The sequence below is a fragment of the Falco biarmicus genome, chromosome 8 (assembly GCF_023638135.1).
Source record: "Falco biarmicus isolate bFalBia1 chromosome 8, bFalBia1.pri, whole genome shotgun sequence".
Classification (NCBI taxonomy): domain Eukaryota; kingdom Metazoa; phylum Chordata; class Aves; order Falconiformes; family Falconidae; genus Falco; species Falco biarmicus.
In genome coordinates this window covers 53,601,641-53,628,204 of record NC_079295.1, presented here as the reverse complement: position 1 = coordinate 53,628,204, position 26,564 = coordinate 53,601,641, and the positions used below count along the sequence as shown (strand labels likewise).

The 26,564-nt window shown below is 39.9% G+C and overlaps 2 protein-coding genes across 3 annotated transcripts; both read right to left on the bottom strand.

Annotated features, from left to right (window-relative positions):
• Window positions 1–1,106: 1,106 nt before the first annotated feature.
• On the bottom strand, window positions 1,107–5,935 carry LOC130153658 (ovomucoid-like). The gene is made up of 4 exons (XM_056348812.1): window positions 5,881–5,935; window positions 3,724–3,743; window positions 1,752–1,879; window positions 1,107–1,297 (listed from the first exon to the last, which is right to left on the bottom strand). The coding sequence occupies exons 1-4, from the start codon at window positions 5,933–5,935 to the stop codon at window positions 1,252–1,254; spliced, it is 249 nt and encodes an 82-aa protein (XP_056204787.1). The 3' UTR covers window positions 1,107–1,251.
• Window positions 5,936–12,914: 6,979 nt separating this feature from the next.
• Window positions 12,915–26,215, bottom strand: IL12B (interleukin 12B). Of its 2 annotated transcripts, XM_056348810.1 has the most exons (8): window positions 25,555–26,215; window positions 23,056–23,137; window positions 20,841–21,122; window positions 19,569–19,686; window positions 18,347–18,540; window positions 17,372–17,517; window positions 15,921–16,042; window positions 12,915–14,536 (listed from the first exon to the last, which is right to left on the bottom strand). In XM_056348810.1, exons 2-8 carry the CDS (start codon window positions 23,135–23,137, stop codon window positions 14,533–14,535), a joined length of 948 nt encoding a protein of 315 aa, XP_056204785.1. In that variant the 5' UTR covers window positions 25,555–26,215; the 3' UTR covers window positions 12,915–14,532. The 2 variants fall into 2 exon arrangements, with proteins under 2 accessions (XP_056204785.1, XP_056204786.1); XM_056348811.1 differs by lacking the exon at window positions 12,915–14,536 and having other exon boundaries at window positions 15,917–16,042.
• Between the last annotated feature and the right edge of the window lie 349 nt (window positions 26,216–26,564).

Here is a 26,564-nt window from a genome sequence, read left to right as displayed (position 1 = left end):
ATGCTACAGCTACATTCAGCCAGCATTGGAATGGCTAAGCTTTTTGGAGTCTTGCCCTCAAAGGCAGGGACATGAGCTTCTTCCCCCATTTTCCATTCTTTTTAAGCGTGTGTCTTACTCCAGCCCAACTAGAGTACCAGACAGAAATGATCAGAAGTGATACCCACATTCCAGTTCCAAAATTTTCTTCCTGTGTAAGGCCACTAAAGTCGGTCATTCATACATTTTAATTCTAAGAATACGTATTCTTTTGACTGACTATTCAAATGTAAAAGGCATAAACTAGATTAATAATGAAGATAATAAGAAGATAGTAAGGATGTAAGAGCAGAACAGAAATTTCTTCAGATCTGAAAGCTGCCATTTTATCAGAAGTGAACAGAGGCATTGATGATCACATTGAAATGACAGGATTTAACAGAAACACTGCTATGAAGCTTATACCATTTTACGATTTACCAGATTTGTTTCATTTGAAGGAAAAAAAAAAAAAAAAAAAAAGAGCCAGTTTGTAGGGTAAATTCCAGTAACATGAGGCCATCTAGTGGAAGACAACATTTGTCTTCCAGGCTTTGGGTGTTTACCTCTGGCCATAACTTCTGCTCTATGATTATTTTCTGTAACTTGGGAAATATCTCATTTGTGAATCATGGATGCAATAAAAATTGTCTAGAAAGGTCACCATGGACAACAAAAAAAGAGTCAACGTTTATTTTTATAAACATGCAGACTAAGTAGCTAGACAACTTATGTTAATTAGAATTGTACAAAGTTAGAAGAAAAACAAGCGTTTAATGTATAGCTACAAAACATTGCCTACGAAAGCTGAAAGTTTTGAAAATAAAATATCTGCAAAAGTTTCTGGATAAATGAAAGAAAACAGTTCAACAAGGACAACGGAGTCATTACCTATACTGTTGCATTCACTAAGATCAGGTGGCATTTACAGAAGATTTGAAATTTAACTGTGGAGGAAAATACATGATGAAGGACTCGTGAAAACCAACTTGCTACAGAACCAGGAATGCTACTGAGACGCCCAAGGAAGTGTTTTGCAGGGGGGACAGAAGTGTCAATCCCAACGCCCTGGAGCAGAGGGAAGCAGCAAATGACAGAGCACAGCTGAAAAGCCTACTTTGTGCTTTTTTCACCATTGTCAAAACAGGCAGGATAAATGAAATTAAATTAAGAGATCGTGATAAGGCAGTGTAAAGCTGTTCTCAGCACTCTTCTCTGTTATGCAGAATTCATTCAGCATGCCCCTGCTTGCTTCATGTGTAAGGCACCTCGGCTTCTCCTGCAAAGGAAGGACATAGGCATTGCAGACAGTAAGCTTAGCAATGTGCACTAAAATCTCTCTGAAGTCCTCAGCTAATGACTTGCTAACAGAGAAGACACTATAAACAGAGAAGGCGGCACTGATCATTTTTCTTTTTAAAAAAAATATATTTTATCCATAAAAAGCAAGGTATTTGCAGTACATTTGAATTCTTACATAACCTGATTTGGGTCCAGGTGCCTTGTTAGCCCTGTGTTGCTTATCGGATTCTTCACTGTCTTCTAGTTGCTGCTAGAATAGGAACTTGCTCACACAAATATCAAGGTGATTTGTTTAGATCAATTGTACCTTATTGCTGGGAGAAGCAATTAGTCTATCAAAATGGTAACACTTAGGTGGAATGGAAATAGCAGATAACAGCTAATGTCAGATTTTAGCTTATTCAGGAGTAATTACATAGCATTGTACTTACAGGACTGCTTTGCAGAAAGAGCATTTGTTGTTATATGTTTTCCCGTCAGAGCCACAAAAAGGTTGATAGAGTCTTTCACAGTAAATAGGTTTTCCTCTCTCTAACCTCTTGTATTCACTGCAGTCTACCTGCAAACACAGTATCATTTTTCTTTGAAACCATCTTTCTCGCATTCTCCATTCACCTACAGAAATAATGAATATATGAAATTTTTGGACAAGCTTGTCACCTGTTCCAGAACAGCACAGTCAGTGAGGCTCCACCATCTATATTAGCTGAGCCTAAGCCTCAAAAAAGAAACGTTCCTTCTAATAGTGATGTGCGTAATGCTACCCATGTCAGGTACTGAGCACCTTTAGGGACTTTGCTGTCTATCTGAATAAGAATACAGTCACTGGAAAATACGCAGCCCTTTTTCCATCTACAGAAAAGTTGAGTCAATATTTTTTTCTACCTGATTGCAATTGTCAGTAAGTTCAGGTGAGATTAGTTCTCAAGGTTGTGAAGGGTTTCTGTCTCTATATTGCACAAGTATCAGCTCTTGATGCTTTTTTTATACTGGTGAAAGGTTCTGCCCGAGCGGAATTAAGTCCCATTTAAGTATTAGCATGAAAAAAATTGTTGGAAGGCCCTCATCTGACAGTGGGGTATTACAGACTTCTATATGTAAACGGGAGTACGAGCTAATAAAAGAAGTGACTGCAGGTGCTCCTGTCCTGGTTTTGTAGCTCAGTCTTCTCCTATCAAGTGATTTTCATTCCTGGTACTTGACAAGCAAGGAGTTCCTTGTGCAGTGCACATATTCTATTTAATGTACTGCTTGTCATCCTCAAAAGCCTTGGGTTTGCTTGCTAGGAAAGTCCTTATAGGTGCTGTTGTAACTAAAGTTAGTTCAGCTCTTTTTGCTGCTAGTCTAGTGACAACTGAATCATATTAGTCTTTGGAGGGACACTATGGCTGGAGCTTTTCCTTTCTGAAGATCTAGCCAAAATATGTATTACAAATGTATATATTTAAAACAGAACCTAGCTTGATGTTCCCTTGTTATGGCCGGATTTTTCCCCGCTTCATTCCAATTCTAGTGAAGGACAGAAGTATTACTTCAGCCAAACACTGGAATTTATTACAGACTGTGATTGATTTTATGCCAGTCATTGCCCAGAGCCTGCAGGTGAGTGAAGTCAGGAGCTGTGTGTGTCAGCCTGTGCCATGGCTCAGCACAGACTGAGAGATCTCCACTGGCAAAAAGTGTCATTAGCCAATCACTCTTTTGGGTATTATGGGCTTAAATGCAGCGTCCCATAATAAAAAAAAGCATATGGGATGTTAGTTCACCTAAGTTTTTCCTTCATTTGGTCCAGCTGCTAAAATAAGGAAGACATGTAGTTTGGTGGGAAGAGTGGAAGAAGCTCTTCCCGAAAAAGTGTGTAGATCTCGGTGCAGTTTTAGGCATCAGAGGCTGTATACGTCGGGCTGGTATGGGGCCAGCTCTGTGCGTGTGTGAATTTCCCCTCCCTGTTACTGTCCACTGGACTCCCAAATGGCTTGTCTGCTAATCTGAGTAAGGATTTTTGTTGGCTGGTGCCTCATTTCTTTCAGAGGCTGACCCCGAGATGCATGCTCCAGCATAGTCAGAGAGTAATTAAAATCCTAGGTACAAGATTTAGGTTCTAAAATTCACAAGAAAGCCTTCTAATGACATCACCATGTAAATATTAAAAAAAAAATTCTTGATTTCTCTGACTTTAAATTTGGCCTTGCCCAATTTCTTGCCCAGAATGTAGTACAGGTAAAAGTATCTGGAAGTTTTCAGGGCAACTGTATGGAAACCACTTATCACAAACTCAGGGATTTCTCTCTTAAATCTCAATACTTTGGCAGCATTTAATTAACATTTTGTAAGTGTTTTTCTGACCTCATGTTGTTACAAACTACGTATTTTTATCCAGAAATATATGAGAAAATTACTCACTTCAGTCTCTTCGGCAGCATCTGCAACATAAACAGAATCACAAAAGATAAAATAAAAAACACTGTTGATGAGCATTCAATTTGCAACTGGGGTTATTTCATTAGTACCAGCTCTTCCAGCAACACCAAGTCTCTTACCTCCTTGAAAGTAAATGCTGACATCATTTTTCAGTGTTTAATAAGATACAGGTGTCAGAACCTATTAAACAAGTGGACCTTGTTGTATTGTTTACCTTAGAAATCTGTGTCAGCAACTAGAACAGCCTTTGTTGTGGGAGGGAATGGAAGCTACTGTTCCCATTTTCAACAGAAAAAGATTGAAGACCCAGGAGTCATTATTATGTTCAATAGCCAGTCTGTTTAGGATGAACTAGTTGTTGAGCATGACTGAGTTTTAATTCCCAAGTTTATAAAAACAATTGTATGTGCCTCTAAGCGTATCGTGTGGTCTCCTTATACTTTGATTTTCTGTCAATAATGAGGATAATATCTTCATTAAAATATGATATTAAATATATATAATAATGATAATGCAATTTGGATCATAATACTGCTTTTAAAAGTGTTTTCCCTTGCAGGTTGATATGGATTCTAAACTATTTGGCAGAAGGATTGCCTTCTGTTTTGTACACATATGGCATCTAATATAATGGAACCCAGTTCTCAGGTGGGGCTTCAAAAAGCTCCTTCAAAATAATGATAATTACGCCTCTCTGAAAGTAATCAAGTAAAATTGGCATGTGTCCATTGTGGTGACACATTTGTTACTTTCTTTAGGAATGTATTTTGTTGTTCTCCAGTCCTATAATCATCATTCCGTGGCTTCCAAGAGATAAAAGTTATCAAGCAGACGTTTCTGCACAGAAGGAGCAGGAAGAAAACATATGGTAGCAATACCCCTCTAGCACTCCTCTTTCTGAATAAATGTAGCTTTTTTTTGATCTTTAAAGCCATTAAGCTTTCCACTGAAACTTCCTTTCATGGAGCTGCTTACATCATGTCATCAAATAAAGTTGTCCAAGGTAAAGAAAACTAGCATAAGTAATGCTCCATGTCAAGTTTCAGTCTATGTCACCAGAGGTTTGACTTGAGTTTTCATTATTCTGGAATTGGATCAGATTTAACCCACTTCCACAAAAGCATTAAGATGTTATTTTTTCTTTGGTAATCTTCTAGTAGCCACTATGTATTTGACAGTGAATGCAAAAAAAAAAAATGATGTAGCTCAAAAAGTATTGATCAATAAAGTTTTAATGCAGACAAGGTAAACTATAAAGTTCAAGGAAGGGATTTGCTGGAATTCTTATGAAAGCAATATGATTTTTTCTGCAGTTAATGAAACACTGAAAGAACAGCTTCCATCGAAAGCATGCCATTTTATTTTTCATAAGAATTTTGATTTTGAGACAATTTTGAAAGCAAACTTTTCAGAGCTATTAAAAATGGAAAAAGATTATTTTGTTTCTTAATTTTGGTATTTACATTTTCATTTGTTTGCTTCTTTATTCATATTCATATTATATTCATAATTCTATTGAATTGCTATACTACTAGCAAAGAAGATTTGGGCTCTCCTCTTTCTGTCACTCTAAATGTTCTTATTTTCTATATATTTTTATTATTATTATTTCATGTTTTGTTAAAACCAAAATTGCCAAGTGAAGGTCCAAGAAATTCCTCCCAGCTCCCTATTTTACCATAGAGCAACCTGCACCTCAAAAGTCTCTCCACCCTGGCAAATTAACATCATAAAGAGGTTATTCCCAGCCATATTATGTGGCCTGTGCATAATCAACCATCTTCTGCTTGGTCAGATTGGCAGGAGAAGGACCTCATCAGTCCAAGCTCCCTGCTCAGATGGAAGAAAAAAAAAATAGGTAAAAACCTGCTTTAGTTCTGAGGCTTTACAGTTCATTTTTTAATTACGATGCAGGATGCAGCTCTGATTCACACCACTGTCAAGGAATAGGTTTCATCTATTCAAGCTGGCAACTGTAAAAGTGGTGCAATATTGCTTGCTACATAGTGCACAAGCATAAAATTTCACTTGCTTTCTGCCACCCAAGTCCAGAAGCCATTGCTTACTATCCCAGTAAGAATCTTGCAGTGTTTGAACATGAGAACTATAATATATCAGGAGGTAAAAAAGGTTACTCACTTGATAAGCAAAGATCTGCCAGGATGAGGAGCACAAAGGCGCCTGTTATCTTCATGGCACACGTGGGTTCTTGAACTGTTTCACAGCCAATCTGTGCTCTAAGTATTCCAGTATACTTAGCTTAAATGTCTATTCATGCATCTGTGAGAGCAGATATATATATATATATGCACACACAAAGAGCAGGAACCCTGATGATGAAATCCCCCTTGTAGAGAAGGTAATTAGAAGAAGGTGTTGCCCATGGGTAGTGTCGGTAAGAATGTCTTCTGTACAATATGAAGGTCATAAGTACAGGGAAAGATGAGTGTCACAGCGTGGATTGTGTTGATAAAGGAGATGCATTATGCTTTGGCTAAGCCCCTTGCCTAATTAGCTATTCTGTCTCCATTAGCGAGTTCAAGGAGTGACTCAGTAAGGTGGTTACTTGTTGCTGTTCTGTTATTGCCATAGTGACCCTTAGAGCTAAACATAATTCCCAGGGAAAAAGTAATTCTTGCTGGGTGTGTTCCAAAAGATTCAACCAAAAGATTCAACTGAGCTGAAATGTTTCATTCTCTGGAAATTTTGGAGACTCTTGTCCCTAGCTGTGGTTAGAGGTGATGCTGGTTGATGTGACTATGCACGGAGCCCTTTCAGACTGCTCTGTGGTAGTGGTTACTGCTCGGAAAAGTCTGTGTTTCGTGTGAATACCACCACCTTCACCCACAGCCCAGAAGATCTCCCAGTCTTTCAGTGTTGTTCAGCCTTTAAAGTTACACCAGATCAGAAACAACGCGTTGTGACAGAAGGAGCAAAGATACTGCGTTGCACTGCCTAGGAAAGAGAAGTGCTGAGTTCACAGCCATTGTGCATCTTGCTGACTGACTGCCTGGTTTGCTGTCATGGAGATATGGAGAAGGTTCCTCTGCTTGCCCATCTTCTCCTTTGTTGCTATTTCCAGACAATAGGTGTCATAGCATGGGGGATTCTTTAAACAAATCCAGCACACAAGTGTGTTAGTGACAATCAATAAGCATCATTTCCTGGCTTTTATAATAGAGACCAGGAGCACGGTTACAATGGGAAACGGGTCTTAATTTTTCATAAAGTTCAAGGTAATGTGGTGTGTTGAGCCTATAGTTTTCTTTTAGCCCATCCTTCCAAAATTCCCTTCTCTTTAGTGATTTGCAATGTAGATATGCAAACTGTCTCAATATGAAAGATCCCTGCACACCATTACAATTCACAGTATTTCAGTGATGACCTTCCCTACTTTGCAAGATAGCCTGTGGCTTTCTCCCCGTGCAGGAGTTAGGGTCATATATGATGATTTCACTAAGAGAAGAAGGACTGAAAGTTCTTACAGAAAAGGCTGTAATAGGTCAAGTAGTCCTTGGGCCCCACTAACTCATCCCAAGAGGGATATGCATCATCTTGTCCTTAGAATATAGGTAATGAATAAATGATTAATTTCTCATCACTTAATGGAGGGGGAAAATGCCATCAAACTCCTGTTCCAGCATAGGTAAAGATGTGGTTTGAGCTGCAGGCCTGTAGGTTACCTTTTCAATAATACCCTTACTTCAGAGATTTCATTTTAAATTTTGCTTTGTTCTTAACTTGGACATCTGTGCATATTCCTGTGAGGTGGAGATCACAAAAGACAGGCCATGTTTAAATTGTGGTTGGTCTGGATTCTGCTGCTTTGGGATGTCAGTGAAATTTTTGTTTTGTAAAGTCCAAAACTTTTCTGAAGAGCCTGGCACAGAGTGTGTATAAACTCACGGGCGATATTCAGGACATGTCGGTTGGTTGATGGACAATTACCGACACTAGGCAAGAAGAGCAAAACCCAAACCAACCCAGAAGGTACTCCTAGTCTGAATAGTTTTGAGCAAACAAGAGTCTTGAGGATCTCTTGAAACTGTAAAGCTGGAACTTGACAGAACACGCAGGTTCCTTGACACTGGTATGAGGAAATTTGCCACTTTGCTTATGCTCACTTGCCTAATACAGTGCTGCAGCGTGTACTGTCTGATGCAACCTCAGTATCCATCCCAGCCCTCTAGCAGAAGAATATAAACATCTTTTTGCAATTTGTGAGTTGATGTAGGAAATTTTTTCTGGGGACTATTGTAGAAAGGAACAGAGATTTTTTTATTATTATGTTTTTTAGAGGGGAAGCTAGTGAGGGAAGCAGATTTTGCATCAGATTTTTCGTAGCATTTGAAAATTACTCTGCTATTGAAAGGACTCTTGACACTTATTCTACGCCACACAGCAGGAAAGTCATGATGTGAATGTTTTCTTTGTGGTAGTATTTACGCGTTTCGATTAGGGCTTTTGAATCAAAGATTCATTTTCTGAGCAGTGGACCTTAAGCTTTGTAGGGCTTACCCAGACCACTCGGATAGGGGGTATGTGGTTCTGATGAGAAGCTGTGACATAGTGTAGGGTCTGCAAACAGCAGCTACACTACAAGCAGGGCACAGCAGGGGGTCAGCTGAAATTCTGGAGGTTTTTGCATTTCGAAGTATCAAAGCTGTTGTGAAGCTTTGAGAAGAAAAATGCCATACACAGAAGGCAACAGTCTGTTTTACTTTCTGCAGTGAGGTAATACTCGTATGCAAAATCTCAAAATGAAATTTGGTAAAAAGGAATGCCACAAAGCATTTATTGCAACTCCAGTTTAAAAGGATATAGAAGTACCTCTGAACCTATATGTCTTGCTTTAAGAATGGGCAGAATTCACATTAGCCACCTGGAGAAAACAGTCACTTTGACTTAAAAAAAATGCTTCATCTGAGGCATCTTTCTGTCCAAACTTGCAGAGACTTGCTGTTTGCCCTGGTAGTCTTCATACAGAGCTGGTCTGACAACCTGAGACTTGTCATCTTCAGGTAGGCCAAAGGCTCATCTAGGTCAGAGTGCTGTCTTTGAGAACATTCAGCAGCAGACTGGGAGCAGTTCTTCTGTTACTGGACAAGTTGAACATGAGTCAATGGTTTGCCCCTACAGTGTACAAGTCCAGCTCTGCATACTGGGCTGTATTAGTAAGGATGTAATTATCAAGTAAAAAAAATAAACCATTGTTTTCCACTTGTTCAGCACTTGTGAGGCTGCATCTGGAGTTCTGTGTCCAGTTCTGAGTCCCCCAGCACACTGAAATACTGGATCAAATCCAGTGAAGGACCACCAAGATGTTTAGAGGGATGAAGTACATGTCATGTGAGGAAAGACTGAAAGAAGTGGTTTGTTCGGTCTTTTTGAGTTGGGATTTAGTTTTTGTTGTTGTTGTTGTTGTTGTTGTTTTTTTTTTTAATTCTGAAGAAAGAAGGCAAAGCCTCATTGTTGTCTTTGGTTACTTTAGAGGGATGTACAGAGAAGACAAGAGCCAGACTCTCCTTTGAGGTGAGAGAGAATAGCGTAAATTGCAGCAAGAGAAATTCCAGTTAAATGTGAAGAAAACAAATTTTGCAATGAAAGTAGTCAGGCATTGGAACAACTTGCCCAGAGAGATCATTTGATATATTAAAAAATGGTTTTGTTCTAAACTGGCCATGGTCTGGTAGCGGGGTGGGGATGTGGGGGACCAGGTGACCTCCAGTGGTCCATTCGAACCTGAACTGACTCTGTGATTCTCGTAGGTGAACGCCAGCTGTTGCTGGCAGTCAGCTGCTTGGGGACTTTGAGGCACATTATATTTGTCCTTATAAGTTAACATTTCTAGATATGACAAAGCAGACACAGGCAATAGACTAGCACATTGGATTTATTTTAGCTACTTGCAAAAAATGTTGCTTGTTGGCAAACAAGTGTTCAGATCTGTTTAGTAATACCTACTTTCCAGAGCTGTGTAAGGCCTCTTCACCATATCTAAAACTAATTCTGAAATTTATGGTACATAATCTGTTTGGATTGAAAAATTGTGAGGGAAATTTTGGCCTCATCAGCAAACTTATGCTGGTTTCCATTGAGCTGGGAGGTACTGTCTGAACACAGGTACGTTAATTGTGGGTCTCTGGTAGTTTTCCACTTTTATCATGATATCTTGTCTTTTCCTAACTTCTTACCTCTCCAAGTTGTTACTTTGAAGAAGAAAAAGCAATTACTTGGTGAACAAATGTTTATTCACTTTAATGGGCCTGTTACATCTGATAAAATATTAGTGCATATTTTTCTGAGAGTGGGAACATTTGTCACAATTATTGATATATTGCTTTTATTTTTGGAGTCCCAAATGGAGCACAAATGTGATGCCAAATATTCTGCTGCAGCACGTCATTAGTTAAGTGCCTGCTTTATTCTGCAGGGGAGGATGTTATCTGGCTGCTTTCCAGAAAGCACTGATGCGCAGTAGCTTGTTCCCATTCATATGATGGAATGCCTCGCATTGAGGACATCAACAGTGCTGAAAAAATGGCACATGGAATAGGAAAAATACAGTCTCACACCATGTGCACCTGGGAAAAATGTACAAGCCAAGACAGATACTGATATGGTCACGAGTGGGAATTCAGACCTCTTAGTGATTCCAGTGCATGTTTATACACAACACAGTACACGGGCTCCTTCAATCTTATTGTGTGTGGGTGGTTACGGTTGTCCACCCATGTGCAATTACTGTATCAGACTTTTAAAGTCTTGCTCAATGGAAGATTTGAGAACCAAGTGATGTATTTCTTAAGGCATCAAACTGTGTCAAAACATTTGGGTATCTGCCTGAAGGAAGGTGAATTTCTTATTTTCCACACCTTAAGAAAGATCAAAGGAGCCTTTCTTTAAAATTGCAGGTGTCAAGCTGGGACAGATCCCAGCTGAAGGTTTCATACGTTATTGTAGAAACTAAAAAAACCCAACACCATGACTTTCTGCAAAGGCTGGAGCTGATTTTTATTATTTTTATTTGTATTTTCTGATCTCTTGAAGATCAATTACAAGGCTGTGATACCTACTATTGTGCAACTAGCTTGTGAATCCTTTGAGTTACTTAATGTCATACCATTGATGTTTCTGAATGACTTGATTCTTCACAGATACACGCAAAGCAGGCATGAACAGCTTAACTCTCATCACTGAATGAATTGGACAGCAAGCATTGAATATGACTTACTTTAAATTGCCTTCTATTTTGTGGAAACACCTTTCCAGGTGTTTAGGACTCTGAAGTTCTGTTACACTGAAGTAAATCAGACTGACATATTTGAGGAAAGGTTTCTTTTAAGTTTTTTTTCATGTCTCAGAACAAGGTTAGAAGACATGTATTGGTTTTGCCTCTATTAAAAATATTACAACTTTTATAAAAGAGAAGCTACAACTTATGAACAAGAGAGACAGGAGGAAGGTCAACATGGAAGGAAGGGTGGATGTGAAGCATTTGGACCTGAAATCTGTGTTCTCTCACAGAACCCCGAACTAGTCACAAGCCTTTTTTCCCCTTTAGCAAGCACTTACCCAGCTGTAATGGCTGAAGCACTTAAGAGGATAGCAAGCTCCTGCTGCAATCTATCAGTGTGTCGTTAAGTACACCAACTATGTGTAAAGCATTCTTTAAGATGAGGAGCACTCACAAAAAGCCCTGGAATCGGTCTCTGTTCAGTGCAGATTTAGGGAGGTGCAGTCGGCAAAACCTAAAGCCACGTGTTGAATGACGAGTATGAATAGAAAGCCGGAGGAGCTGCCCCTTCCCAGAGAAGGCTGGGTCACTGCGCAAGACAGAGGTCCAGCAGAAAACCTATTGCGTGTCGATAAGATTAATGACTTATACCATGGGGCCTCAGGAATAAACTCTGTTCTATCATTTCATTTCAGAAGCTTTGATTTTGCAATCTAAAGTTTTTTGGGGGCAATTTTGTACATTGTGCAGCCTGATTTAGTCTATACATTATGACGTTTATAAGGTTTCCAAATTATTTGCAGTGCAGCGAGATGAGGAATTAAGAAAGAGAAGTACAAGGATTAACTGACACATCAACTATTATTTTCTTGGCTAGATGGAGTATGTTGGGAAATTTTCTCCAGTGTATGGAGCCACCATAGTGAATATTTCCACTGTGACATTAACACCTTTTTATGCTATCTAGAGAGTTCCTCGGGGATGGGAGAGTCTGACAATTTCTAGAGCAGATATTCAGAGGCACTTGGACCCATATAAGGTCCAGGAAATAGATAATCAAGGGTTGAAGTGAACTTTATATCTTACAGAGCAGCTGTTTTACAATTAAGTTGATGTAACGGATGAGGGAAAGGCTGTGGGTGTTGTCTACCTGGACCTTAGTAAAGCCTTTGACACCATCTCCCACAGCATCTCCTGGAGAAACTGGCTGCTCCTGGCTGGGATGGGTGCACTGTACGCTGGGTGAAAAACTGGCTGAAATGTTGGTGACTTTCTTTACTACCCACTCCTCATTACCTCATGATCTATGCCAGAAAAGCTTCATGTAGGAAAGTTTAACTCACCTTAAGGGATCACGGCAGAAAGGCATGTTCCTCTAAAGGTAATATAGATCAATACAATCTCCGTCAGGATACTTGTAAATTTAGCCTGAGTATTTCTGAGAGTGAAAACTAGGCTGAAACGAAGTTAATGAGAGGTTTCAATGTTTGGTTTCAACGGTGCCAGGGTTTCAGCCCAGATATCTGGAGAACAGGAAGGTCCTACTAATTCTGAACACGGTACCAACGGTATTAGAGAGAAACCTCAAAGACCTCAAGCTACATGTCAGCCTGGTTTCAGTTGGAAACCTCCCGACCACAAAGGCCAGTGAACTTCAGCGAGACTGCGAATGACACAATCACTCCGCCTGCAGAAGAAGCTTTAGAAGAGAATGCTGACTAACAGACTTCACTTTTCTGCATTGTCCTGTACAGTTTTACAGGCCATGAATTTGGTAAAATTAATCAGTAATAATGCCTCTTCTTACAAACAGTGCCTCACAGGTAGCGTTTAATATTCTGGTAGGAAAGCGAAGAGTGATATTAACCATTCTTCTTAAAACATCACAAGTAAACCCAATGTTCTTGTTTTCAGATGTATTTATTGTAAGCTCCTTTGTAAAACAAGCACAGTGAATTGCATTTATAGCAGAAATGAGTACATTTAATATTAATAAATACTAACAGCACTTGTAGCTAGATTATCAAGTTTTCTGTAATATCTGATACTTCCCACATTTCAATGTTTAAGTATCTTAAATTAACCACCCTTTGCTAAGACTGGAAAAAAGGAAGCATGGTCACAATGGAAGTCTTTCTTTAATTTCAGTGGTTCTGTATCGGGGATTAAATCCTTTGAGGCCTAAATCCTCAAAGATATTTTAATGTTTTATTTTGCCCTCCTGAAAGTCAGGATTTAGGTGGTTTGACAAAAACATACAGGCTTCAACACATGCTTTTGCTTTTTTCCAGACCTGGGGACTTACACTGTAAGCAATTTAGAACCAGGACCTGAGGGTGTTTTTCCTACCTATGGTTCTGTGAAGACACCTAGCACATGTTGCAGTAGTAGGAAAATACTTTCAAAATGAAATATAAAAATCTGTGTTCTAAAACTCTAATTTTAATTAGATGCTTAACATCCACATAAACCCAGTAAACAATTGCTTTCTGAAATATCAGATATACTGCAATTAAACTTACGTAATTTAAGCTGCCTTGGTTTCAGTTGCAGATTCCTGACTACTTGTGCCCTGTGGGTTTGCCTGTGGCACGACAGGTCTGAATGAATTTTATTGTCAGAAATCTCCACTGCAAGGGATGTGCTGGCTACACATGGGTCACTGAATAAAGTGACTGAATAAAGCCTCCAATGATCACAAGTATGAAAGAAAGGGAGCTTTGCTTAGGAGGTGTTCTATTCAGCTACCGGCTCCCATTTCCCTTCTGAGAGGTGGCAACAGGACTGTTTCAACCACAGCACCTCAAAGCTGCCTCTGTGCCAGCTATCCCATTGCTTCCACTGCAGCCTGGCTTCAGCCGCAAGTGTGGGGCTTTGAGAGTGGCTGGTCTCTCATTTGCAGTGTTCACCAGCTGGGCATCAACATGATGTAGGCACAGAAAGCTGACAAAATGCAGCAGCTAACATTTCTAGGACTCTGAACTTGCAATTCCTTCTTTTACTAAAACATCTGCCATCAGATTGGATGATGAGGATGGCCCTGATACATGATACATGCAGCCAAGGCTTTATATGCTGACACATGTCAACAAAATAAATAAAAATAAATAATTAAATAATTTAATAGTTAAATAATGGAATGCTAAACCAGTTCTTTCAGCAAGTTACTTTCCAAATAAATTAACATATGAAACCGTTTGAATAGCAACTGCCATCATCTGGCATTGCAAGTCATGTCGAGTAAATAAATAATAATAAATAAATAAATAAATAAATAATTAACGTGCAGAACCTACAATAACAGCTGACATTAAGATATCAAAATACTCTACATGTTAATATAACATGATGTATGCTAAAGTTGTTACTCAACTGGGGAGCTTAAAAGAGCTGCCAGCAGCAGGACAATATTAATCTATTGCAAGAAAGATATGGTATGGCTTATTAATAACTCAAATGCAGATTTTTCTTCTAATTATGCTTATGTTCTTGCGCTAATTCATTCTTGTCTTTCTTTAGGAGCTTTGTGCCATTCTGCTAGAATCTCTTACTGGCTATCTGTAAAATAAGAGAAAGAAAATATACATAAAAATTATCTTTATTTCCCTCAGACCTAGATTTTTAGTTCACTTCTCAATAAAGCTTTGCTGGTCTGAGCCATCTAATGAAATGCCAGCACTCAGTTTCTCTGAAGGACTCAGGACCACATAATGCAAGGCTCAGAAGTTCCCATGGTCCCAAGTCTGATGGGGATTAGGGATTCAGCTTCAACTGATGAGGGTCAGGCACCTGCCCAGCTATAGCCCTTCAAAAAAATTCCTTCAGTTCCCAGTGGTATCTATAGATGCCCCTGTACCAATGAGGACTGGATTCACAGAGCAGTTGTGATCTCGTTTCAGGTGTTTCAAGTGTTTCAAATAAAAGTTTACACCTTTTCAACAGTGTGGCTCTGGAAGCTTGGAGGTCAGAGAGATTTGCGTCCACATCTAATTGAAAAAAACCACCCACCTCAAAATTACAAAACAGAAGAGAGGAAGAAGATAAAAAAATAATCTGCGTAATTCTTTTTGGTGTTGATCTGAAGGAGGCTATTTCCATATTTAAAAATACGTTCTGACCTGGATAGCTAGGCTGAGAGTAATCTAGAGCTGTCAGAGAACCCTAATCAATTCATAGAATAAGAAAACAGCCATTCCTAGGACTAGCAGAAGCTGCTAATAGCTTTTCTTTCTAATAGCAAATACATCCTCTCTCTCACTCCCTTTCTCATTTTACTGGAAAAACTTGGCTGTATATGGATTGTCTGCTGTATTTAGATGCCTAACATTAACTCATAAGCTATTAATGAACAGAAAGGATAAAAATCAGCATGAGTTACACTGGCAATGGCCAACTGCTCATCTATTTCTTAAAGAATATTTTATAATTGCCTAGTTAGGTAGAAACCTGCCCATGTCCATGGACCTATATCCATTGTTTCATCTCTGATTTAAATGGTTTCTAATTGTTTCCTCAAGTATTATTTTTAAAGAGAATCATTGTTTAGACAGCCCAATACATTTATGTGTTTTTTCCTCAGACCTAGATTTTTAGTTCACTTCTCAATAAAGCTTTGCTGGTCTGAGCCATCTAATGAAATGCCAGCACTCAGTTTCTCTGAAGGACTCAGGACCACATAATGCAAGGCTCAGAAGTTCCCATGGTCCCAAATCTGATGGGGATTAGGGATTCAGCTTCAATTGATGAGAGTCAGGCACCTGCCCAGCTATAGCCCTTCAAAAAAAAGTACTTGACTTCATGAAAAAATGTTTAGGAGACAAAAAATTGTTATGATGAAAGGTGAAATAAATGAATATTTAAGAAGCAAAATTTCACAGACTCCTTACTCTCCTAAGTAAGGAATCATCCCTGCTCCTCCAGAAAAAGGTTCTTTAAGTCTTACCTGCAAAGTGCAGACCACTCACTCCAGGATGAGTTGTAATAGCGATCCCTGGCCTGGACGGAGATCTTGTCTTTTGGCCCAGTCACTGGAATCTGAATAGACTGCTCATCAGTATCATACACCTACGAAGAACGAAGAACGGGGCACAGCTCCATCAGCAGATTGTAAAAGTCAAGCAGAACATACCATGAAGGGCCAGACAGACTGCAATAAGCACATGTAGTCCAAAGCCCACTAGTAGTCTGTTGTTTCAAAAGCAGTATCTTCACCCACAGATACCAAAGTCATCAGGACTTGTGAGAACTAAAAAGCCCAGTTCCCACTGAAATTAGTGTTGTAATGTGTTCCAAACCCCAAACTGAAACCGTCATTAAAGCAAAGGGTTTATTTGTTTATCTGGGTTTTTCTCTGCTTTCTTCTTCCCCCAGAGCAGGAACCCTAAAAGGCAGAAGTTGCTGCTTTTCAGTATCGTTGAAATTCCCACCGAGGAGTTGCGGCTGATACAAGAAGCACTCCATAGACTCACCAGTTTCTCTACCTAAGGGATTGTACGAGACAACTCTACCAAAATCAAGGAATCAGCACCAGGGGCATGGCCCCATCTGCTGGTACAGGCTTGCTAATTTTTTTTTCGCGTAGAAAAAGACATCCTCTAGTGTCTTCGGTTTAATCAGTCGACAAACTGGAATGATCATTACATTTTTTTACTTTTCTAATTGCTGAACCAGGGAGGAGCAGCACTGTAGTTAAGGACCTGCACTGCGGTCAGCTGGTTTGTGTATTTCTTTCCGTGTCTGCTGTTGATTTCTTTGCCAGCCTAGGCAAATCACCACACTGCTGTCGTGTACCCTTTAGTGTATCCATTAGCATTACCAAAAGAAGCAAAACCATTTTGTGATTTAAAGCTAATACAGAGTAGAAATGTTTAGTTAGCAATTAACTAATAACTGAGAAGTGAGTGGCAAAGACTGTAGTCTTCACCATTTTCCACAGAAATGCTACCAAATGAGTCACCGATTCCTTATTTGCCAATTCACCTATAAAGAAGGCCTGAGCTATGCAGGTACAAACAACATACAAGGGAAACAGTGCAACAGATCCTAGATTTCTTGATTTGGAAATTGGGATTTTCCCACATTAGGACCCACACAGCCTACTAATGAGTTAGTAAACACTTCTTTCACACTAGCGCAGCTGTACAATGCTGGGCACGATTTTATCTCCCCAGTTAGATCAGTGTTGCATCCACCCCAGAGTGTGTTGCTTGGATCTTACTGCTCATAGAACTGGGAAGGAGATCTTTTTCTGCCAAGACAGAACCTTGCCACATTTGGGTCTCAGCACCCTTTTTTAAAATTTTATTTTAGTTCATGATTCTTGCATAGTTAGCTTATATTATTTGTACTGTCTTTTCAAGCAAGAAAATTGTGTTTCAAATGTTGTATCTCCACCTGGGTTTTGTGTTTCTCTGTACTTTCAACTTGGACCCTGAAAGTCAAAGGGAAGTAGGACTTTGGTGTGCTCCATGTTCTGGGATATGTCCAGGTCACTGTTCCATTTGTGGCCACATACTGACATTGGGGTGGGTCAGGTTTTACTGCAAGAGAAAATGTAGAAGTAATTAATTCACATTAGCAGCATAATAGCAGGTGTTGGTGTATTACTGTTGATCATTTTATAGAAATCAGCTTTGGGAGCCTCCCTGACATTAAGAGAGTAGACATGATGTGTAAGAACTGCCTTGATTGCTTCTTACTGAAAATCAAGAACACTCCCAGAGTCTCTCTGGGTAAGATCCTTTTTTTTTTATTTTTTTTTATTTTTTTTTTTTTCCTGGAAGGTTGCAGAGGGCTCTGTTGGACACAGAGGGATATCCCAGCTGACTGTTAGGGTATTTAGCAAAACATCTGTTTCTTTAGGATGCTGCTTCATTTTTCTGTGCCCTGTGGCATCATGGTCACAACTGGTCCTCTTATTTCCTGTCATTTTCTATTCATCTGCCCTCAATGCCCATCTGTAAGAATGCATCAGGAGGGAAGCATACACGGTGTTAATCATTATCTGAGTAAATCTGCTGTTCTCGGAGAAGAGCCTGATGGGTTATTAGTTATTCTCTGATTTCTCTCACATACCCCTTCCAAACCATGTCCATCTAATAGAGAATGCTACAGAAACTTCTGGGAGGTGTGGGGGTGAGAGGGTTGGAGGTCACAAGCTAGGGAGATGTTGATTCTTCACTTCCTCATCCTTTTCCGGACTGCTGCTATGATTTGTTTTCCCCTGTTCCTGTAACTGGGGCTTGATACAGATTTACAGTAGAATAGGGCAGGGATTCCCAAGCTTGGTTTGATCAGATACTGTTGTTAGTTCCACTATCAGCAGTGAGAATAACGCTAAGAATTAATCATGGTTCCTGGTCTACTCACTGATATCTCTGATGAAGAAGCTGCTAGTGTAGTTCTCATATTCCACCTCATCAATAACCTCCAGGAACATCTCAATTGGCTGGTGCTCTTCAGCAAATGGACAGTAGTTTTCTTTCTGGCACTGGGCTGTGTATTCAGTCACGGAATTATCACTGTGAGCTACAGGGCTGCTGCAGGTTATGTCTCCTTGAGAGCTGAATACAGAACAGAGAAAAGTACTGGAAATGCTGGTTTGTTCTGAGAATTTGTTGCCACAATGAAAACGTAGTTGGTAAGGTAATATTTTGATGTTGCCTGTATTATTTTACAGCTGCGCTTCATCAGCTGCAGGAACAGTTCAGTGGTAGTTCTTACGTTTTCGGTGCTGTATTACATATTAATGTAAAATCACACAAGCTCCCCTGCCTTTGCAGAAGGAATTAGTGTTTAAACCTAAAACGGGATGTCTCATTTCTATTACCACTGCCCCATGACAAGCTCTAGTATCTTACTTTGTTCCTTAGCCCTTTCCAAAACCTTGCTGGAAGAAACAAGGAAAGGCTAAAATGTATCCAATGGGAAATAAATAATAAAAGCTATCTGTAAAGTACTACCTGAATCTGGTTCTATTTTGGCATTCAGCAAAATAAAACGCTTTGCAGTTGTTTCTTCTTTAACAAACTGAAGTGACCTTTGCTGCAGCACTCCATGTTTTGGAGAAACCCCCCAGAGTAGTGGGAGGTAGGAAATCCCCACAAGGTTCCCCTCACATATTTCCCTCGCAGGTTTCTGCAGTGTTCCTCAACAGAGACTTGTGAGTGGACATGTGGCTTCTGCAGTGGGTGCAGCCTCCCACTCCCTTAATTCCACTGGATCTGCTATGAAGGGACTCAGTGCTATGATTGTTTCTGCTTTTGGCTCAACTTCCTCTGTCTCCCCTGCATGAACTGTTTTTGTTATTGCTTAAGTTATTCTGTGGCTGTACTGTAGCAGCTGTAACATCCACTGGGGGTTGCTCCATTTTCAAGTATTTATTAATTTCTGAGCAACTTCCATACGCTTATTAGTTAAGTTAGTCCCAGTGATGTCTCTAAACATTTTGCAGAAGTTCAGGCTTTGGAAATAGGATTCCTTGCCTTCTACGTGCCCTCAATAGCCTAAAATCCAGAATCTCCTACACACAGTAACACGAGGGCTCTTCCAGCCTTACTATGAGGTTGTTAAGGAAAGTACAAGCTTTTACCCTTTTAGATTTCTGATTGTGAACTTCACATTTGGACTCTCATTTTCTGTCATCCATGAACATATGAAAATTCCAGAGTAGTTCTTTGCTTCACATTTTAAAAATGTCCTGTTTGGCTCTAGATGGAAAAAAAAAAAAAAGAAAGAAAACATGATTTATTTACTCTTTTTGCCAAAATGGTCAAAGCAGAGATGAAACAGTAATTCTACAGACTCCCATCTGCTTTGACAGGGGGTGGGCACGTAGGCAGATGCAGTCGCATGCTGCCCCTGGGGCGGCCAACCTGCAGCTAAAAAGCCATATAACCACAGTTAGTGGCTGAAGGCTGGTTTACGTGGCGCCACATCAACCACATCTACGTGGCTATCGGCAGGAGCTAGAGCATACCCAAGCTGCTGGATAGCTGTCAGTAAAGAGATGTTTATAGATAAACCCATTGTTCCTTTCACAAGGAAAGGTTGCAGCTATTCAGTTGGCAAACTCGGTGTTTGTTCCCCTGCCCGCAAGGGCGCACGCAGTGGATAATCCCATGGCTTCACACACCGGGGCCCTTGATGGGGAATGTTTCCAGCGTGAGAAATGAATGAGGCCTCATTGTAGGTGTGTGGTTTGTTTCTGCTGCCCAGCACTGCAGATCTGCAACTCTGTGTTGTACCCTGGATGTAGCCAACTGGCAGACCAGCCTACTGGACCTGATATGTGCATTCAGGAGCCAGGGAAAAAGCCTTGGAGATGCCTAAGTTCTTGGCACTACAGTGAGGGACTGCATGAGCGAGGTTCATGCAGAAAATGCTAAACAACACAGGCTTGTCCCAGTGGGTTAATCAGAAATGGAGAAGCCCAAATGACAGCACTCAAAATCTAGGTTGGTTCCTGGTTCTGTCAAATCACGTAGCCCTGGCTTTGCAAACCCTCTCCTGAGTGCTGGATCTGTGAGATGGAGGCAAAGCCACTCTATTGCTCCCCCACCAGAAAAGCAGTGGTGTGATCTTGATGTTATCCTGGATCTAATTGTTCCTACCACCACTCCATCCTATAGGTCTAGGGAGTCCCACATTCAGCCCACAGCAACCAGTTCCTACGCTGCTCATCAGCTGCACCCTATGCAAACCCACAGAAGGAATCATTTGCCCTTCACTGTCAGTAAAGCGTTTGAGGGGGACCTATTTTAACGTGGGTATTTCTCATGCATTTCTCCAGAGCCCTCTGGCCCTCACAAAGCTCTGGTGCAGAAAGCTGAGCAAGATACATCACATCATCTTATGACCCTACCTTTAAAGCTTTTCAGAATCGACCTTATCATTTGCCCATTGGAGTCTACTTTAGTTATGAGGAAGAAATCATAGCTGATGATTTCATGGGTATCAGCTGTCAGACAGGTGTAGTTGCCAGCATCTGGGAACTCTTTCACTTCAGCAATCAGAGTCTTTCCAGTTCCCCTCAGTTCGGTGTCCTTTTTCCAGTAAACTGGCAGTGCTTCATCAGAGGTATTGCAGGTGAGCTTCACTCTTTTAGCTGGTGTCTCATCATTCCACTCTGATTCAATGACATACACTGGACATTGCAGAGAAAGACGTGTTAGCAGCTCCTCATACTTAAGTGTGAGGCTTGAACTGAGCCCTTTTTTCCAGCTTTACTCTCTGGGAAAACTGCTAACAAATCTCTGGCTTTCTTGCCAGTGCCTCATCATCACCTGGAAATCTTTACTACAAGAAGATGTTTGACTTAGAAATTTACAGTGCATCTAGAACCTGCTGATCAATAGGGACGACGTGGCTTTTTTCCCATGTTCTCAGAGAATCTTACAGTGGTTCACAACCATGGAAAGAAGGCAGATACCTTTGCTTTAAAGGTGAGGATTCAAGTGCACCCTAAGCCCAGGTATTCCTCCTGTACGTGGCTGGTGGCCTTTGCTCACAAAATGGCATGTAAAACCACTCCGTACTATGGTGCTTTGCTATGGTGCAAAGCTATGATGCTTTGCCCTCTTCAGCAGCAAAGGTCTATGATGGTGAATCCTGAGATCATTAAAGGTGAGTGATGGGGAGGAGGGCAGCTCTGAGTATGTGGTTTGTATTTGCCTGTAGCTGGTGCTGCTTTCCATTTTCTAGAGGGAACAGTCTGTACTCCCATCACCCTGGTCCCCATGGAGCAACTACAAAGGGACTGGGGATCGCTGAGCTACAGCAGAGCTAAGCGGGCTGCAACAGGGAGATGTGGTCTCCTAAATGCCAGCTTGTAACTCTGAAGTGCCCTGCCGGTTTTTCCAAATTTGAAGTAACGCCACATAACAAAGTAACTTGGAACGATTCCGTTAAGTAAACTGTCTTTTGTCTCTTTGCAGTGGTTGGCTGAAGAACTTCACTTACGCTCCTGTGTGGCAACAGTTCTCATATTTGTCGTGGCTTAGATACACTGCTGTTGTCACAGGCTCCCCAGCCATGTTCAGTGCCCCCAGAGGCTTCTACATGGCAAAAAATTTGTTTCTCAGTCAGCACCACAGCAAGCACCCAGCTCAGGAAATCAGAGTTCCAGTGAGATCTAAGACCTTTCCACCAGAGCACTTCACTACCAGAATGAAAGCTTTAGGACTTTACCGCAAAGAAGAAACTCTAAGAAGTACATGTCAAATGCTGAATCTAAAATGGCAGAAAACAAGCAACAAGCTTCCCAAACTGCCTCTGGGTATTTGAAGCACAAGCAAGGTAAATCTTACAGACTTCAAACACAAAGATTATTCCCAATCCTGAAAAACATATTTGCAGTTTTCAGCACCATAACATTGCCTAGGAAACCTACAAGATCAATAATTTTTTAATGTAAAGTTACGGGGAAAAGTAATTGAATTACTTGTTACAAGGAAAACACAATCAGATTGACAATGCTTTTCTCATGTTGATTAGGGTCCTTCTTTTTGGATAATCACACTGAAGACAGCCTGGGTTATGGAGCTACACTGGGTGAATAAGAACAGCAAATTTGATTATCTGAATTTAGTCCTGTTTTCTGGTAAGTTATTCAAAAGATTTGTTCGTTTATTACTGACACTATATTTTCACAAATGTATTTACATTTACGTTATTAACCAGAAAACAGAGATAAACTATTTCTAGGTTTTAGGCTTTACTGTGAAATACCGTTTTTGACAATTCCTCACTTGTTTGTGGGCTGTTGCCTAAGTCACAAGGTAATATCTCTGCTTCTAGATTGCATGACTAAAACTTTTGAAACAAGAGAACAGGGAATAGGAAATAAGACAGTTTCTAATGTAAATATTCAGAATGGCTGTTGTTTGACATTTTAGGACTTTAAAATATTTCTTCCATTAATACCAATTAGTCGGCTAGTTATTCACAAGCAAATGGGAAGAACCTTGGCCTAGGATACTATAGTTAACAAATTCTGTGCTTGTGGAAACAAGTATAATTCTGAAATACCCTTGTGTCCTACAGTCAGCTGCGGGTCTCAGTACATGAAGACTGCTTACCGTTTTCCCTCAGTTTCCACTGTGCTTGCAGAAGGGCAGCGAAGGAGAAAAATGAAAGTAAGGCAAATGGTAGATGAGACATCTGTAGAGAAAAAATAAATTACTAAACTTCATTGAGGATTGTTGAGTGTGTACTGAAATTGAGCTCAGGGTTGGACAGGATAATAAGATAGAGTCAGTTCCAGTGAACTAAGAAATATTGTCCCATTCTAAGAACTCTTAGAGTACACAAAAGTTGAATATCAGGTTTGTACTATTGCTCAAGCCAAGATTTTGATCCGCTTGTTATTCACACTGCAAACCAGTTTAGAGAAGAAATCATGGAACTTAGAGGAAATTGTTATGTGCATAGGTCTTATGATCAGGAGCTCAGAAGCATTCCCAGGACCCTCAGTTAAATATTCCTCACACAAGAAGAGTCTTGCTGGTGCCAGTGAGGCTAGCTGCATGAACAAGGCATTGGACTAAAGGATCAATGGAATTTAAATTCCATTCATATTCATACAAAGCTTAAAAGTATGTTCCTTGGTTTAAGCATGTCAGTAGTCCTATTAAAACAAAGCATTGTGAATAAAGTTAAGGACCTGCTGAAGTGTTTTGCTGGACTGCAGTCTTCACCATCTCTGTGAGAACAAGCGACAGCAGTGTCAATAACGCAGTGTAAAGCTGGCATCAGTATTGACACATGTCTAACTGGTACTAGTTCTAGTATCTACCCGAGGCTGCATAGTCTAATTAATTGTGTAGGCAATTTCAGGCAAAAATCCTATTGGAATCAGTGCCACAGCTATATTTGCAGACATGGCTGGATATGTGTACCATTGTTGCTGTGTTCATTTGATACATACACATATATCTCCCTTGAGAATATATAAGTATATAGCTGTATATACAATATATAAATGTATATTTGTCCTGAATTCAAAATACAGCTAGAGCTCCCACGAAACACAAAACATAGTTGCCAAATGCTGTAGTAACTACCAGCTGCATAAAAAACATTAATGACAGTTATTTAGATACATTTTCAGACCTTTTTCAACTGGAGATTAAGCCAAATTAATAGGAACATGACTTAGAAAAAGAGATTGGTGAATGTATCTTTCAAAGTCTGTTCTGACTACAGTGGGAATCTGAATGCACATGAAAAACACAAAATTGAGTGGTTTGCGTTTGTTTTTTTTTCCTCCCAAACAGTTTCTTTTTTTCCAAGGAAAGTCGAGTAGTGCTCCTGATTTCTCCTCATGTGCTATGAAACATTTTTATTTGGTTTTATGGAGGGAGAGTATGTGCATCAAATCTGTTACTCACTGGTAGCTCCTGCTGTTATTAGCAAACCTTGATCAGAAGTCAGCTCTCTCTGGACTGAGGCCAAGAAAACGTGCCCTCTGATTTTGTACACCGCACAGCAGCTATTGATGGGAGCCAAAGCTACTAGTGTAGTATCCAGAGAGTGTCTGCATCTGTACTTAGAGGCAGGCACAGGCCTGTGAAATGCCAGATACTATCAGGCAGCCTATCAGCAGTATATTGCTTCATTAAAAGGCAAATACTCTTAGCTCCTAATGATTTTCTGCTGCAAGCAGGATTATCTGTAATTTGTGAAAGAAAAACACATTTTGCAGAAATCAAGATGCTGATTTCTTTCATCGTAACGTGGCCATTCATCACTAAGCTTCATAAAACCAGCATCTGAAATATCAACTGAAACTTGGAGAAGGGTGTAAAACATGCCTTCTTTTTTGTACTAACCTTTCATCAAAATTGAAACCTTGGAAACCAAAAAGTTCCTTCTGGTTTTAGGGAAAAGCTTCACGGTTCAGGTTTTTGGTGAAAAAAGTTAACAATTTTCATGGAAAACTATTCAATTTTTGAGGTGGTGGTGGGGAACACCCCCTCTCCCCATCTCAAAATTTTAGTGAAAAATTAATCCGAAATAAACTCAGTTTCTGAACATCACTAGTTAGTGCACTTGCCTAAGCACTTCATAGGGGAGGAGGGTATGGCAATATCATATGTCCCCTGTGATCTGGAGCACAAGCTTCTGTAAATCAGCACAGATTCCTTCATGAAGACTCACAGAATAGTTATAGTTTATGCCAGAAAGGACCTCTGGATGTCACCTGGACCAGTCCCAGCTCAAGGCAGGGCCAAGCCAATGGTGGTGTGTGTTTTTTAAAACAGAGAACAGACTGACCACCAACATCTATTTGTCGATGCACACACCCCAGCAACATGAATATTGGTAAGATACAAAAGATTATTACTTTATAACATTAGCTGTTCTGTTAGTTAGATAACAATTCTGAGCTATAAACATATATACATTATGTGCCTAACTTCAGGCACGTAAGGATATAAATACTGTCCTGAGAAAAATGTCACAACAACTATTTAAATACCCTTTTAAATAAATAGTTTTAAGCTTTCACTGGTTTCATCTGAAGAAGCTAGTACCAGATGTGTTGCCCCAGTATTAGAGAAGAAAGGAATTCTCACCTTTTGCTGCGGTGCCTGTTGGCTGAAGTTGCCAGGCAGGTTGGTTTTGTGATCTGAAGGAAGCAAAGTGCTGGCCCGCTTATAAATCTAAACTGCTAAAGGAAAGGGATGCTCCGTTTTACCGCAATACCACAGAATTGCAACACGTGGCTTGAGTTCCTTTTTTACATAGTGGCAGAGCTAAAGCAAAAAAAAAAAAAGTTTGGGACTCCCAGGTAAACTTTAAAGAGGAAATGAGATTATGAGATTGTACTATGACCTTTATGCTATGCCAGAGGCATTTCCTTTCCTGCCTGATTTTCTGTCTCTCTCATACTGCCTCTTCATCATCTGGGGAAGAGTAAATACAGACTAAATAAACTACCAAAACTGTCTGATGGGAAATACATTATGAAGACAGAAAGAGAAAGTTAAATAAACTAAATCTACTTCTACCTGGTAAGCACGAAAGCAATAATTACATGAAATAAAATCCCAGCTACCACATCAATCAGAAGTAAAGCAAAGGGGAAATTAATTTTTAGCTGCTGTTTTAGAATTATATTTATTCTAAAAATGGAGACTTAGGACAAACAAAAAATGAACAATTAGTTCTGTCTTAAGAGATAAAAACCTGAGATTGTCGCATTATTTTATGTTGCAGCTTTTAAATACAAGCTATTGTTTTTTCTTTATAAACTGATGTTCCTTTTAGACCTGTACTCAAGCATAAGCAAAGCCCCATATATAACATATGCTTTGAAAATGAGGAGAATGTTTCTGTTGATTTTTTTATTATTTGTGAAATGATAGAAAACAATTCACTTTATTTGTCAGGCAAACCAAAACTGAATTGTTCTTCTAGCCCTGTTCCAAACCTGAATAAGACGACTGAAAAGTTTTAAGCAAGAAAAAATACATTACTTATAAAAGCAAAAAAAAAAATATATATATGGTTTGAAATTCAACCTAGACATACTTTAGGAATTCATAAAGAGACACAATTGTATCCTGTGTGCTCTCTAGTGACA

What these genes read in the sequence shown, in the direction of transcription:
- LOC130153658 (XM_056348812.1), bottom strand. Translation starts at nt 5,935, where the DNA reads ATGAAGATAACAGGCGCCTTTGTGCTCCTCATCCTGGCAGATCTTTGC. An exon ending in ATGCTGCCGAAGAGACTGAA is followed by an intron (nt 1,880 to 3,723) that starts GTGAGTAATTTT and finishes CTGTGTTTGCAG; the next exon opens with GTAGACTGCAGTGAATACAA. An exon ending in TCTTTCTGCAAAGCAGTCCT is followed by an intron (nt 1,298 to 1,751) that starts GTAAGTACAATG and finishes CTTCCTTTGCAG; the next exon opens with GAGAAGCCGAGGTGCCTTAC.
- IL12B (XM_056348810.1), bottom strand. Translation starts at nt 23,137, where the DNA reads ATGTCTCATCTACCATTTGCCTTACTTTCATTTTTCTCCTTCGCTGCC. An exon ending in CTTCTTCATCAGAGATATCA is followed by an intron (nt 17,518 to 18,346) that starts GTGAGTAGACCA and finishes TTTCTCTTGCAG; the next exon opens with TAAAACCTGACCCACCCCAA. An exon ending in CAGAGAAACACAAAACCCAG is followed by an intron (nt 16,043 to 17,371) that starts GTGGAGATACAA and finishes CGTTCTTCGTAG; the next exon opens with GTGTATGATACTGATGAGCA.